Below are 15266 nucleotides of genomic sequence, written 5' to 3' on the forward strand. Positions count from 1 at the left end.
AAGATCTTTCTTTCCATACTGTACCAGCACTTACAAGTACAAATGTTCAGTCAATTATTCAAAAAGCAGCCTTGCTGATCGGGATTCATGGATGCCCTCAAGGCTACGTCATTCCCATGAAAAACAGCGTGCAAAGAAAAAGCATCCTTCACATGTGATTTATGTAGTTAATATTATCATAATTCTCCTCCTCCCTGCAATGCTGATAATAAACAGCAGTCTCCTGAGTGTTGCAGACTCATTGCAGAAAAATGTCCTGCTGAATGGCACTATTGAACCAGTATGGTTCAACATCGGAGTTGTCTTCTCATTTAGGACTTCAAGTATATATAAACTCCTACTGTCTCAGTGACCATGTTGCAGAAGAAAACTCACAAGGAATTCCTTTCCTGACTCTCATATTCAATCATTCAATAGTCTTATCTTTCAGGTAAAAAAACCATGTCAACTTTTAGGTGCAGAAACCCATCATGAAACCCTCCCACCCTCTTACACAGTATTTTTTTTTAAATAATGTCATTAGAGTGTGAATGGAATCAAGACTTGCATCTGCATGGGTAACATTACCTAGGTCATTGAGAAAATTCTAATTACCCTAAGTAAGCCTTGGAAGTGCCACCTCAATCCTTCTCTTTGTCAAAATGCGTGGTCCTTATACAACCATAATGCAAATATCAAGTATCTTTTAAAAAAACCCAAAATCTGCATTTTGTCACATCTAAACATTAGGGATTTGGCCCATCACATTGAAGAGGAAAGTCACCATTGGTTGTGATGATTTAACCTTTTATCAGAAATGGTATCCTTTGCCAAATGCAGATATAATAAACAGTCATTACTTGTACAAACATAAGACCACTTCCAGATACCACCCTTATTTTATTTAAAAGCCTTCATTTTCCTGAAAACGGCCCAAATAAAAAAAAACCCAGTCCCAATAAAACAAAACAAAAAAGACAAACCACATAGAAGTAAATTTTCTGATTGTGTACTTAGATTTTCAAAAGCTAATAATCAGTTAAAGCATGTCCTGCAGTTGCAGTAACACCAATGTATTTCAGGATGAGCAGTCATTTTTTCCTAGGTGCATTATCATAGCCTAATTTTCAAGCAGGAAGTGTCCTGTTTTATATGCCAGGGCTCATCACAGCTCACTGTCCTGCTCCCTACCCTCGAAGTGCAGTCCTTTTTCTGAGCCTACTCTCAGCCTTGTGCTCACTCCAGCCTCCTCCACAGCTCTATCTCATGTGCTGCGTGGAACTGCCCTGTCTTATCATTACAGCACCTACAATTACATTCCTGCTTAGAATTACTTATGAGGCTTCCCAGATTTATTTTCTTATTCATACAGTAATCTACTTTAAAATTAGTGAGCTCCAACGTCTGACTGCAGTCAGCATGGCAATCAAATATGATGTCTCAGCAAAATCCTCTTTTATTGACCCTTATACTGCTGGATGGGCATTTCTAACTATGAAAAATGTAATCCTCATTTCAAATGGAAGATGTGGAATAGTCAGTGGAGTGTGTCATGAGCTGCTTGTATAGCAAGTAGCAGGCATCAGAGAAACAACAGGCTTTTGGGGAAAATCCAGCTCAAGGGCTGCATGAGAAAGCCTCCAGCTGTGGAAGGCACAGTCCTCACTACGGGAACAGATCTCCTGCTGCTGTGATTTCTGGATCAGCATCACCTGCCTCACTGCAAAGGCTCTGCACCCACCTGGCCAACAGCCTGGGGCAGCCCATGGGGCCCACAAATTCTGGCAATATAAAACATTGCAAGCAAAATCCCCTGCCTCATTAATTCTGCAAAACCAAAACCAAAAGACATTTTACCTTTGGATGTCTAATCAACTGTTTTCAAAACCACTTTTATGACTATTTTTATTGAACAACTGAGTCCTGATGTGAGAGTAACAGTCATCCTGTTGACTGGACTGAGGGAGCTGCTTTTGAAAGCAAACCCAAACCAGAGTCTTACTGTGATACTACAGCTCCAGTCAGTGTAGGTGGTCAGCAATTGTCTCTGGGTGATTGCAGGATTATGTGCAGTCAAAAGGGACAGGATGGATGGCTTTGGAAGGCAGCCCAGAATAAGGGAGACCAGAGTCCTGTGGAGTTCTCTAGGTTTATACATTTAAAAGCTAATGATGTCAGCACAAAGGGATGTTAAATTAGTTGAACAATATACCTCCTGAGTGCTTAACAAAAGCCTCCAAGTAGGCAAGGCTTTTTCTAACACGGGCTGAATGAGAAGCTGCTCAAAGTTCTGAAAACAAGAAACAACTGAAACCCAAAAGATAAAGTTTCATTATTCAGAAGTTTTTTAATGGGTGAAAGGATTGAGAGCAGCATAGCTCAGCTCCCTTTCACATCCATCATAGCTTTGAGAAATTTGTCAGAATACATCTCTAGTTAAAATTTTAGTATCATTATTCTGCAATGTAATCTGAAAGGAAACAAGTTCAAATTTTGAAATATTGACTTAGAAAGGGGCTAATCAATAGGTGTAGCAACTATTTCACATAGTCCTCAGGAGGTATTTTTAAATGCATTTAGAATATATACAGACACTTCAGCAGATTGTAACCATTCCAGGAGTCCTTGACTGTCATCCTTTTACCAAAAATCAGGAGGAACCTTTCTAAACAGTGGCCAGAAGGTCAGTCATACAAAACAGAATTATTAAATAATCATGGTTTCACCTTAAAATACCTACAGAGTAATATGGCTCTGAGCAAAACCTATGAAGCAAAGTCCTAAAGGGAAATATTTAGTAAAAATACTACAAATGTTTCAGTAAAAAATATTTCACAGCAATGAATATCCCAAATAGTAGTAGCCTAATGCCAAAATTAGTCAGTCTAAAGCTGAACAGAAGCACTATGAAGTTCACGGTCTATTTGGAAGACATGCAAAATATAAATCACATCTTTCATTGTGAAAATTCTGTGTTTGGAGGGTCAGCATTGTAATTCTGCATACTGCTAACTGATGTGGTTTATGCTGCCTTTAGTAAAGTTATTCTTTTCCTCTACTATTTACCTAACAAATATTTAGTTTTCCAGCAAACAAGTAATTTCAAATTCGACCCCCAAAAATTTTTTATTGCGAAATATTTAGGCAAAAGGTTAAACTAGTCCAAGAGCAGCCACTGTCATTGCACTAACAAAATCGTAAAGAATTTTCTACTTAAACTGATGAGCCAGTCAACCCATAGCATTTCTGCAGTTCTGCTTTATAGCACATAATTGAGCCAAAACACAAACAGTTTAAGAAGCCAGCTTTGAGTATTTTTCTGAAATTTTGCTTGGAGCTCAATTGCTTGCCTAGAGAGAAAAGGATGAGAAGGGAAAACAACAGTAGATGAAAGCTACATCTGCAGTCTTATGACTGGAGAGCAACCGTCTTCTCAATTCCCATTAGTGCTAACAGGAATATATTAACCCTCCACATAAAAAAGTGGCAGGAAAACCAACACTATTAGTATAATTTAATGCAGATAAGTTTCATTCACTGAAAAGAAGTAACTTGCTTTATGCTATGGGACATGAACTTACACTGGCCATTTAAACACAGCTGCTGAAGTTTCCCTGATGTGAACAGGGATGCCCTTAGATCAGAGACAGCCTGCTCCAAGCAGCTCCATAAAACTGTGCAGCTACCACTGCAGAAACTCAGTAAACATCTGGAATTTATACTGCTGAGATTACATTTAACAACCAGATTATACCATTGCAAATGCTCCAGAAGGAATTTTTTTTTAAACTTTTTTTAAAGGATTAAAAATACATAAGAAACCACAAACCTCTTCTGTTTCCTGTAATTTCAAACAGAGCAAACTACCAGTCGGCTGCTCTGCCAGTCCAGCTCCCAGCAGCAGCTGTGTGTGATGTCCTGCCAGGGCACTGCTGCCCAGATTCCCGGTTCCCCGAGATTACAGCTATTCCCTGCCCCCGTGCCCCGGGGCTGCCTGCTGCCATGTGCAGCTCATGTGGTGCTGCCCCTGAGCAGCCTTGCCTGGGAACCCACAAGAGCTCACCCCACTTACTCTCTAAGCCATGCTAGCATTTTTCATGGTAAGGTCAGTACAGGAGAATGAAAATGATGTTTAAAAGCAAAAGGAGGGAAATGTTTGATGAATACCAAGGAAAAACAGCAGGCAGGGAGTGGGGTGGGGAAGAAGTTCTGGATGGAAAGGCTTTCCTGTCCTGCCCTGCCAGGTGCTGCTGGCGCTGTGACAGAGGTGGCAGATGGCTGTGCCCTGCTGCTGTGGGCAAAGGCACCACTCCCCTCACTGCTGCTGGCCCACAGACTCAATGGTGACTGCTACAGCAGGTGCCCCACTGCACAGCTTCATTGATTCCAAGCTTTTGTGATGTATTTAGGAGTGTTCTAGCTGTAACCTGACTGCCAGTAGTGCCAGGTGAGCAAAGCACACCTCTGCTGGGCTGGCACACTGTGACCTGGGGAGAGAGGCCCTGCCCTGGCATGTGTGGCACAGAGGCCACTCTGCTGCCAGCCTGCCCAGCCTGCAGTGACCTGGGAGCTGCTTTCTGGCTGGTGATGTGTGGCTCCACTTCCCAGCAGAGCAGGAAACATGGGCTGCAGGAAACAATTCCTGCAGGGACATCCCCTGCCAGCCTCTGTGTGATGGAGATGCTGCGGGTTAAGTTAGTATGAGTTGTCATTGGCTGAAGGGATTCTTCTGTCCACTTTTTTCCTTCCTAAATGCAAAGCTCCTTAGCACCATCTGGAAAAGCTCCAAGGAGATACAGAGCTTTGGAAGGGCTCCCCAGCCTTGCTCTGTGTGGACCCTCATCCCTGCTACACTGTGTCATAAGCAATAGCATTGTGGTTGCCTGCTGCAGCCAAGCTGCAAGACATGAAAGCTGGCTTTCCCTTGGGACACATTAAATGGGAATGGCTTCCAAAACTAAAGGGAGAACATTCCAAGCAGTTGCCAGGAGATGTGGGTATCTGAGTAAGCTCAGGCTTCCTCTCCTCTACTCCCTCCTTGCTAATCCCTTGGAGCAGCAGCATCCCTTACACGTCACAAAGAGCCAAGTGCTCGAGGCAGCACAGGGAGCTGTACCCAGCTGACACCTCAACCTTCCCACAGCGCTTTTCTGGAGTCCCCCAGGGGATGTTGGCAGCAAAGGAGGAAGGAGCAACTTCTCCTTAGTCTCTCTTGGCTTTGGTGCTACGAAGACTCTGGATTTTTTTAAAATTTATCTATTTTCTAACTGACAGCTGCCCCACTCGTGACCCTGTCACATCTTCACAGAATATTAGATTATCATGGCTGATTTCAATTATCTTTACATGCATAAATACAGAACAAATGGGTGCAGTAGATATATTTAAATAAAAATTGACAAGATGCATTTATTGTTTTAGTTTTGTACAAAAGCATAACTTAAAAGGCAAACTAGTATAAACTTACTTTGTGCCAAATATTTAAACTGTTCATTCCAAAGAGTATCTGGTTCAAAACTTGTAGATACAGTTTCCACCTGGGAAATCTCTTTTTTTAAGACCACAGATAACACAGTATTGTAAAATGAAAATTCTGTAGTCCCTCAACCAATCAGAAGTTGCATTCTGCTCTGAGTGCCAGACTTTTAGCTACTCAGTGAATGGATCCCATGAAACATGAGCCATGCTGGACTGACCTGCTGAAAAGTCAGTTTGCCTACTGCTCGTTCATGGTCTGAAGAGAGATGTGCATTAGGACCCGTGACATGCAATCTTAGCAAAGACTGATAAATACACGTGTAGAAACAGGGCGATGTGTTTGGATTTTTCTTTGCTACTTCATACCAGCCAGAAGTAGCCTAAGAAAACCTAAGTTACTTAAGAGAGTCCCAGATGTCATGCAGAAGCTCAATTATCCTTGAAATAAAAGAATGCTTTCGCCCTGATTTTGCTTTTCCTTAGCACATGTGCCATTTCCTCAGTGAGTCTGAAGGGTTTTCTCAGTCACCACCACAGCTGCAGCTGCCTTTGCCTCGGGGGGTGGCTGGCAGTCTCTGCTGACGGCATCTCCAGGGACACTTGCCTCTGCTGGAACAAACCTCCCACCAGAACAAGCAGGCACCTCCCTCAGATGCCCCTTCAAGAGCCGCCAAAGCGAGGAGGTTTCTCCAAAAGCTACCTTCCCCACAGAACAGAGCTCGCTGTGCTGCAGCACTACCAAAGGGCTAGCACAGAGCTGGATTCGTGTTCTTGTCATCCAGTGTCCAAGCGCAACTCCTGCCATTTGAAAATGTGGTGGATGCAGCGCGTGACGGCAGCTGTGCGAGAAATGAGGCACAGCTGCACGAGTGTTCCACAAGACCATCTGGAGGAAAAGTACCAAAAATAGAAGCGAGCAAGCCTCGTGTATTTCAGCAAAATTAAGCATAAAGAAATCGGTGTCCATGCAGTGTTTGATATGCCATAGAAACTGCTGCAAATAACACTGGATAAGAAAACTATTTATCAGTGAAAATGCAAGCTTGGACACTACGAACAGTTTACATCTTGTAGGTGTTCACTGATACAGGACAGTGGCATTATGACCAGTGGCTCACCTTAAAGAAGTTATTCATGGTTTTCCAAATGAGCTAGTGTTTTACAGTGCTGTACAAATAAAAAGTTGTGGGGAGCATATGAAATATCTGTATTAAATTCCACTGCATTAAGTTATCCAATGCATGAAAAATGACCCAGATGCATTTAAAATAAATGCATATTACAATATCACATATAGTATTATAAAATTATTACTTATGTGCACAGTCCTGATATCTATAGACATGGCACTGTGAAGAAAGCCTGGTTCCTAAGCATTTTTATAGATATTTGATAGTGATGCAATTTGCTGTCAGTCAGATCATAATGTCCCTTCAACTTTGGTACATTCAGTGCAAAATATTTTCGGGAGATTTTTTTACTCTTATAAAAATAAAAGGCATTTTTTTTCCCTGGAGAGTGCTTAAAGAATAAACACTAGCAGAATGTCTGTTCAAGCATGGAAAGTGACAAAACAGAAATAACACTTTTGTTTGCTTGTTTCCTGTTTACACTCTAAGAAACATAATATAACGAACCTATAAAAATAAACAGAAGTCACTGTGTTAGGGTTTTTTTCCTGATATGCTGTGATAAATTGCTAGTTTCTTCTTAAAATAGTTTCCATGCAGTATAAAGCATAAAATCAGTCTTATTAAGTTAATAAGTTCATTGTAACAGCTCATATTTTGTCATACACACCACTGGCAAATGCATTTCCACAAACCTCCTCAATGCACAAGCTGTTGTTACATCCTTTGTTGCTGATTTTCCTTCCAACTCACTTCTGCCCCAGGAACTGGAGCTTTATGGTGTTCTCCATGCAGGCACTCGTAGTCTTAGGTAAAGCAAGACTATGCTGTTATAACATATGGCATAAAGGAATGTACCTTCATGAATTAAAAAAAAAAAAAAGAATTTATAAAAGTTCAGTTGTATGCTTTTTTGATAATTTACTGGGTAGGTAAGGGACTGAATGATTTCACATTTTGACTTGAATTTTCTATTGAACAACTTTGATGAAATCCAGTCCTTGGGTACATGTCAGTTTTGCAGTAGCCAAATGGATCACAACATGGCATCAGGTTTCTGGTTTGCTCAGAAAATAAACTCAAGAAGTGTAGCCATCCCAAAACCCCATGGATTGCAAGACTTGGCTTTCCCTGCACACCAGGCACACTCTAGTTTCACTGTTGAGAATTCTGCCACTACCACAATGCTTTTTAATTGCTTCACAAGCTCCTTTGTGGAACCTCATTATTTGAATTGCACCATGAAACAATTTTCCTCTAGGGAATCCAATACAAAAGTTCATTCATTCCTTGAGAAGACAGATCCACAAAAGTCCAATGAGCTGGGCACTGTGGTTTGTGTATCACTCAAGTCCAAAAGTACTTGTCTCTTCTACTGCTGTCAACAGTTTTTCATATAACATAGAGAATGATGGGTAAGGGGGAAGGTCCAGACGATTGAAACAAGTGTGAGCCCTGAGGGGAAAAAGAGAGAGGAGGTGAAGAAGTGCATTATTTGCAAAGTTCAAAAGAGAACACACAGATTGGTATGTGCTTGGATAGAGATGGGCAGATAGTATTCTTTTGGAAGACTTTGTTCTGTCAAATGATATTTTCCAATTGAACAGGTAGTGAGGTTTAATCTACTTTCTTCTCATTAAAATAAGCCAGTAAGAAGCATTTATGAAGCTCTTTAGAAACATACTGACAGTCCAAAAGGCATGGGATAGATTTTATCCATCAAATGTGCATGAGAAAAAAAAAAAGAATCATTTGGCATGGCACAAGTCAAACAGTCTGGTCTGAAATCTTGGCTTTAAATGTGTCTTCTGAGATGCAGCCTTTCTTTTTTGTATGGATGATATTTGAATACTGTATTTGCAATGATAAGATATTTCCACATATCTCCAGATCTGCAGTGGTAAAAGACAAATAAATTAGATGCTCTTCCTTCTACAGTTCCTTAGCATATGGATGGTGTTGTTGAGGCATAGTGCTTGTGGATGGATCTGCCCTAGAGGCCAGCAGATTTTGGAATTACAAAAAAGCCACGCACAAACCTGGTTGCTAGAGGTTGCCCTGCTTTCTGAAGTGTGTGATCATGCAATTTATTTCTCAGTTTTTGAAGTCCATCTACCTGAAGTTTGTTGACACATTTGGAACTGTCTCTCAAATCCTCTTCCAGGGAATGAAAAGGGAGATAACAAAGGTTTCTCTTCATATGGAACCATAGATATCATTGCCTGACCTCAGGGCATGCTAAGGATGGTATTTTCTAAAACACTGAGGTGGATGAGTCTGCTCTAATGAAATAGACAATGTAACTATTAATGTGATGGGATCTTGAGGATGAAATGATGCAAAGAGAAACTGGAAGAGGCATCTCTTCTGCTCTAAAGCTTTGTAACACAGCCTCACTTTAGATTGATTTTCGAATTTTAGCAGGTCTCTGTTTACAAATACTTCAATCTTTTGCAATAAAATACATCATAGAGTCATTTATTTAAGCTCAATCCAGCTGAAAATCAAACTCCTCCTGCAGTGCCCTGCCCTTCATCAGCATGATCTGTATTATGCACAAATATGTAACATGTTAATGGAAGGACTGAAAAAGCTCCCTCCTCACAGCAAACACATCTCCTCATTCAACCTACCCAGTCCCAGAAATCCAGCTGTCTACCACAGACCTGTACAGACTTCCTCTGAGCCAGAAAGTACTGCCTTCCACGTGAGCAAATTCATTAATTGCCACTTTAAGTAGCTCCCAGCTATGGGAATGGAACATGGAGTGAAGTGGGTTAATCTCACTTGTTAAAAAACCTCAGAATCCATCACAAACTGGAACTCATTGAAGCTGAAACACCCACTCAGTTACAGCCTTGTAGTGTCATAAAAATATCAGGCTGAAGATATGTATACACAGCACACAAGGTCACACCATTATTATAAACACCAAATATGCAATCACTTAAAAAAAAATTGCCTTTAGCACCCTCCCCAAATCCAGTACTCTTAGAAGAACACTGCAGGTACATGCTGTGTACCAGAGATGGCATTTCCCCACTCCATATTCCAGGGGTCTGGCAAAATTTTTGTACCCAGGCATCTCTCTAAGGCTCCTGGACGAAAGCTTTAACTCCTCCTTCACCTTTCCAAAAAGCTTATAAAATAATATCTGTGATACAGACTATATTGCTCCATGTCCTGCAGAGTACTTTAAAAAATTGAAAATAGCCTCTTATGAAGAAAGAGACCAATTTAAGACCAGTAGCAACAGGAACTCAGTGATCCCTTGAATTCAATGTAGAGTGCTGAAGAGTCTTAGGCAATTAAGAGCCTAACCACATGCTTCTGCTCCATGGGGCTGACAGCCACTCATTAGAACTATGGATCATGCTGTGTGGGCTGTAAAACCACAAATTATAAAAGACACAGTATATAATTAGCAAGGGATTCATTACTAACTGGTTTAATAGTAAGCTGGCATGTTGTTTACATTTATTAAGAGAACTGAGTTTTATCTTATTTTGAGGGCAATTTTGAAAATGGAATCACTAACTGTGGAAAACCAGGTAATTAAAAAAGACAAAAACAAGACCTTTGTCTTCTGAGGCAATGCAAGCTTTTCCAACCCCAGCACACAACCTCCTAAGTCCTTGAGACAAACGTGGTTTTTCCCTTCTGGGTAGTATCTTCCCATTCCAACATTTCAAACCACATGGGCACTGACTGTTCCTCTTCCTGGGCTCACATCTATGACAACATAAAAACCCATCTTGGTTCCTAAAGTCTAAGTTCTCAGATTCCCAATTAAATTCCCCTTCATTTTGATTACCATAGTAAAAGAGAGTGATTTAGGATTAAAATGCAGTAGTCAGACATAAATATAATTTCGAAGTGAACCATCACATGAATGAATAAATAATGTACAGCAATGAACCTGGAACCAATTTCTCAGCATGGGAGTGAACAGAAAGTGTACTGGTCCCTTCCCCTAGTTTAGTCTAATCTGCAACACAGTGTAAAAGAAGGAAGTAGAAGTGGCACTGGGTTAGCAATAGTTAAGCTAGACCCATAATAATCAACTTTTCCAGGGCATTTTACATGCTACCTAGTCAGCGTCAAAGACAGCAATGCAAGCTGGGCAACCTGACATGTGCCTCACAGAAACCTCACTGTTTGGATTCAGCAGAGCTGATTACACAGCAGTCAGAACAGTGGGAACTAGGCAAACATCTAGTGAAAACTTATGTGTTTACATTCACAGCTGCTTGGGCCACAGTCACATACCTAAGTGACTATCCTAGCTGCCCTTTGTGTCTCAGACCAGGAAGAAATGGGGATGGGTATTCTTATGTGTTTTCAGCACTGCAGTAATGTTTTTAGAAACAGAGGAAGAAAACAAAGTCCACTGACCTGTTAAATCCTCATTTTTGCCACCTGAGCACCGAGCACTATCAAATTTCACAGGCACTCCTGCTAAGAGGGCAATTTACAAAGTACAACACTGCTAGGAGTGAGTGATGGTGCCTTAACATAAAAGCTTTAGTTATCAGAGAATTAGTAGGAGTCACAGAGTCCTAGGGCAGCGTTCCCAGCAGATCCAGCGATGTGTTGACACATGAGGGGCTTGTTTGGAAACCTCTTGAAAGCTGCTACTCGGGGTTGTAGTTACTGATGTGTTACCTCCAAGCCAGCAGTACCTGGTGTTTGCACAGGGGGTCTGAGAGGCTGCTGAGACCCAGGCTGAAGCTGCACTGCATCCAAGAACTACACATGTAAAAATGCAAACAGCACTTTTGGCTTGGGGCTTAACCCATTTCAGCGCTAACATGGAAGAGGTTTCATTTTTTATGAGATCAAGGTTTACCATGTGTGAATACCAGGAACTGCTTGCTCATAATGACTGCAGGTGTTTGTCACACACAGGTGTTTTTATTTTAATTCTCACATTTGTATGGTACAAACAATCCAGAGAGACAAAATTCAAATGTTTGCTAACCAGGGAAAGTGGGGTAAGTGAAATTTCAATTAATGATACAATCTCTTAAATGTGAGGAGCTGGCAATTCCCCTACACTTGTTGAACAGCCTATGACAGCAAAGATCCTCAACATGTTTCTCCATATTGCACTTTTGGAAGCAGTTTTATTCTGCAATTTATCACAACCAGGGTTCTGCATAACCTTTCCAGAGGAAATTCTGAACATCCTGTTCTGGCAGGTCCTGACCTTTTCCAACTCTGCTTGCAAGCACCAGGAATTTCAGCTTCAGAGAATATATGGAAAAAAATCATGCAATCTCTCTTCTAACTTAAACTCACAAAAAAAAAATCTTGATTTTGAAGTCAGAAATTATTTTCTTAAAAAGTCACAACTTTTACTTCTTAAACAGAATCAAAGCTAGTCCATAGGCCAATCATAATCAAACTATAAAGAAGACTTATTGGGCTACAAGATATTACTAGGTCCCCAAATGACATTTGATATGAAATAGCAATTTTCAGGATTTGGATTCCTTTAATCCTCAGTTGCCTGGCTCTCATTTGTGCTGTAAACAGGAAAGATGGCTCTGTTTAAAGGCCACCTGCTGTGCCTGTGGATTTCACAGCACCACTTCTGTGTCCATGAGCTTCTCCACGCAGTTCTGATGGCAGCAGCCAACCCAAGAGACATCTCTGCCTCTGACCTGGAGGAAAAACCTACAGGTTGCTGGTCAGAGAGACACTGAGTGTCTCTGACAGCCATCCTGTGTCTAAGATGAGACTCTGAATGCAAGTTATTCCTGAGGCACCTTGTTTATGAGGAGTGGGTTTATGATTAGGGTTGAGCTGCCTCCATGGATCAGCCCAGCCCAAAGCTGCCTCCAGAGGCTGTACACAGCACACTAAAGCTGAGGTGTGATGAAGCAGAGTCAGGCTGCCCACACTCCACACACTAATCTGTGTCTAACCACTCCTAACCCATTCTAGAGGCTGCAGAATCACAGAACTGGGTGAAAGGAAATCTCCCAGCTATCAGTCTCATCACAGTAAGGACAATAACCTGTAATTTTCTGTCAATGAAGAAACCAAGCTGAAGGTGGTTTTTTCATCATTCACATTATTAGTCTAGTCCTGGCATTGTTACCATGGACCTTTGAAGAGAACTCTTTTTTCTGCTCCAAAAACTGGAAAGTTTTTTTTTTTTAATCTTTTCATCCTACTCCTCTAAACTTGCCCTACCCAATATAAATTGCAAGGGCTTGTACATCTCAAGTCCTGCTTTCATATCTTGGACTCTGATGCTGTTCCTTTACCCTCTTCACCTATTTCAATTGATCTTAGTTGTTCTCTTTGAAATCCTCACCTTTTTTGTCTCTCTTGCTTCTTCTCAAGTGAAATTACTCCCTCCCATCTATTCTGCACTCACAGCTTTCTTCCTCAGTATTTGTTAACCCTTGACATCAGACCAAGCATAAAAATTGTATCACTAAACTATACTATAAAGCCTGTGTCTGATGCAAAAAATAGGATAGTAGCTTTCAGTCATAGTCACAAGAGCTACTTCATTTTAATTCATATTCATTTTTGCTCCTAACTTGTGAACTGCATGTTCAGTAAATAAATACTTGCACATTTAATCAAATGTAATAAAGAAAGTCAGAAGTAGCTATCATTGTAAGATAATTTTCCATGAGAAAAACACCACAATATGGATGTCAGCCACAGTTGCCCTGCCCTGTCCAGCTTAAGAGAACAAAACTGAGTTCAAACCAAAAGGGATGCATCAGACACTGCAACTACAGGGAAGGAAATTTGCATGTGAGGGATATGCAATATATTTGCATATTTTGTTAATGTTTGTCCAACAGGTGATCTGTTCCCCCAGAGTGGCCCTGTGAAGCCCCTGGAGCTGTACCTTGGAAGAGCAGTGATCTTCCCCCACTTCTCCACGCAGAAGCGCCTGGGCCCGTTGCTGCCCCGCAGAGAGGCAAAGCCTTCGTAGGGAATGCTGGACGTGCCTGTGACAAACTGGCAGCACAAACACCCATCAGGACAGGCTGCACACAGGGGCTGGGGGACACAGCAGCACTCCCACCACAGCCCAGACACGTTTGGAAAAGCATTCGCAAAGCAAGGAAATTTGTGAGGCACAAGCAATAAATGTTACTTTACATGGAGCTAAGGGCAAACACCATTTCCTGGCTGGGCTCTAGAAGAGGCAGCTTAGCAGATTAATTTCCTCCAAAGGTTTCCTGCTGCATAAATATTGTATAATAACACACTATCAGTATCCAGTTACTCAGACTTAAGCCTAAGTGAGTTTTTTGCTGCTGTTTCCTGCATTAAAAGGAACTAATACAAAACATAGTAATATCCAGTGGCTTTGTGTTATGCCTTTTTAGCTATATGGATTTCCTTTGCTTTATAAACCACAACTAACTACTGTAAGAAAAGGACAAAATTCTAAAGGTTAGATATGCCCACTGACATTTGCTGAAATACTGACTGGTGAGCAGTTTTATTTACAACCTGTCATGAACAGATCAAATGTAGCTTTTGACAGATCAGAGACTATTTAATTTGTAATGACCTGGATATTACAAAGATTTCTGACTAACAGATGTGACAGGGACATACAAGCAGACATTTCTGTCTCTCCATCAAATGAGATGTTCCACACTGCCTTTTTACAGGCTTTTTAAAAATACTTAAACAGATTCAAAAAAGAAAATTCTTCATAATTCAGTGATCAGATAAAAATACTGAATTGTTAAAACCAGCAGATTTCATATTAGATCAATAACGTGGTATGTTTTGCAGTGGAGGTTTGTCTGTTTCTTTACAGACAGGATGGATGTAGCCTGAAATTTAAAAATTTAACTCAATAGTAAACCCACATGTATAAATATTCTTTTCTTGAGGTATTTTGTCCTTCAGCAGCAGGGTGACTGGAACCTGTAGGTTTAGTGAAAATGAAATTGGACTGACTTAAAGGCTTGCATCATTATTTTCTAATTTGAAGCCTTGAACTTCCATCTAAGCTTTCTCTGTCCTAAGCTGTGTAAATACTATTAACATTTCTAGCTAGTGACATAACCAGTTACACAGTTTTCCTTTTCTGTCTTTAGGAGTCTTAATGTACTTTTAATCAAACAATAGTAAAGGATTATTGACATCAGCCATTGTGTCTTAAATGTAATTCTAAACTTAGAAATCTATAAAAATACCTGTGAGCTTCTGTCACTTGAAATTATTACATTTAACCTCTGACTCAGGGTATTCCCCCTAGTAAACATCACCATCATTTCTGGGTATCCTAAACCAGGATGGGGCTATTTTAGCATAAAATTTTAATTATTTTTACACAGATCAGCTGATTTCTTACCTGTAAAAGTCTTAGACGTTGTTCATTGTTGAACCTTTCCACAGCAGCCCAGAACCACCGAATTACAATGTGATTGTCATGATAACCTGTTAAAAGAACAAGAGCCTTTACACTTTCAGGTGCTATGAAAGTGGTTGAGGGAATAGTTAGTAAGCTTTTCCTGGTTTGGCCCTAGTCACAATAATGCCATATTCTTTATCCAATTGCATCAAATGGCAGAAGGTGAGAGAGACATACTCCTAAAATGCTTAGAAATCCTGAAGGCAGAGAATGAATGTACTATGACAAAAAAAATTGATATTCCTTGTGCAACCCTTTCTTCCATTAATCAG

The 15266-nt window shown here is 40.7% G+C and overlaps 1 protein-coding gene across 2 annotated transcripts in view; it reads right to left on the reverse strand.

Moving 5' to 3' along the window:
* Nucleotides 1-381: 381 nt before the first annotated feature.
* HECW2 (HECT, C2 and WW domain containing E3 ubiquitin protein ligase 2) overlaps nucleotides 382-15266 on the reverse strand; it is a 105921-nt gene continuing 91036 nt past the window's right edge. For both annotated transcript variants that reach the window (XM_059475588.1, XM_059475589.1), the window contains 3 exons: nucleotides 14935-15020; nucleotides 13465-13577; nucleotides 382-8042 (listed from right to left, as the gene is read on the reverse strand). In XM_059475588.1, coding sequence (XP_059331571.1) covers nucleotides 7931-8042; nucleotides 13465-13577; nucleotides 14935-15020 — 311 coding nt within the window. In that variant the 3' untranslated portion in view covers nucleotides 382-7930. The remainder of the gene's footprint in view (nucleotides 8043-13464; nucleotides 13578-14934; nucleotides 15021-15266) is intronic.

This window comes from Ammospiza nelsoni, chromosome 7 (assembly GCF_027579445.1).
Source record: "Ammospiza nelsoni isolate bAmmNel1 chromosome 7, bAmmNel1.pri, whole genome shotgun sequence".
NCBI lineage: Eukaryota > Metazoa > Chordata > Aves > Passeriformes > Passerellidae > Ammospiza > Ammospiza nelsoni.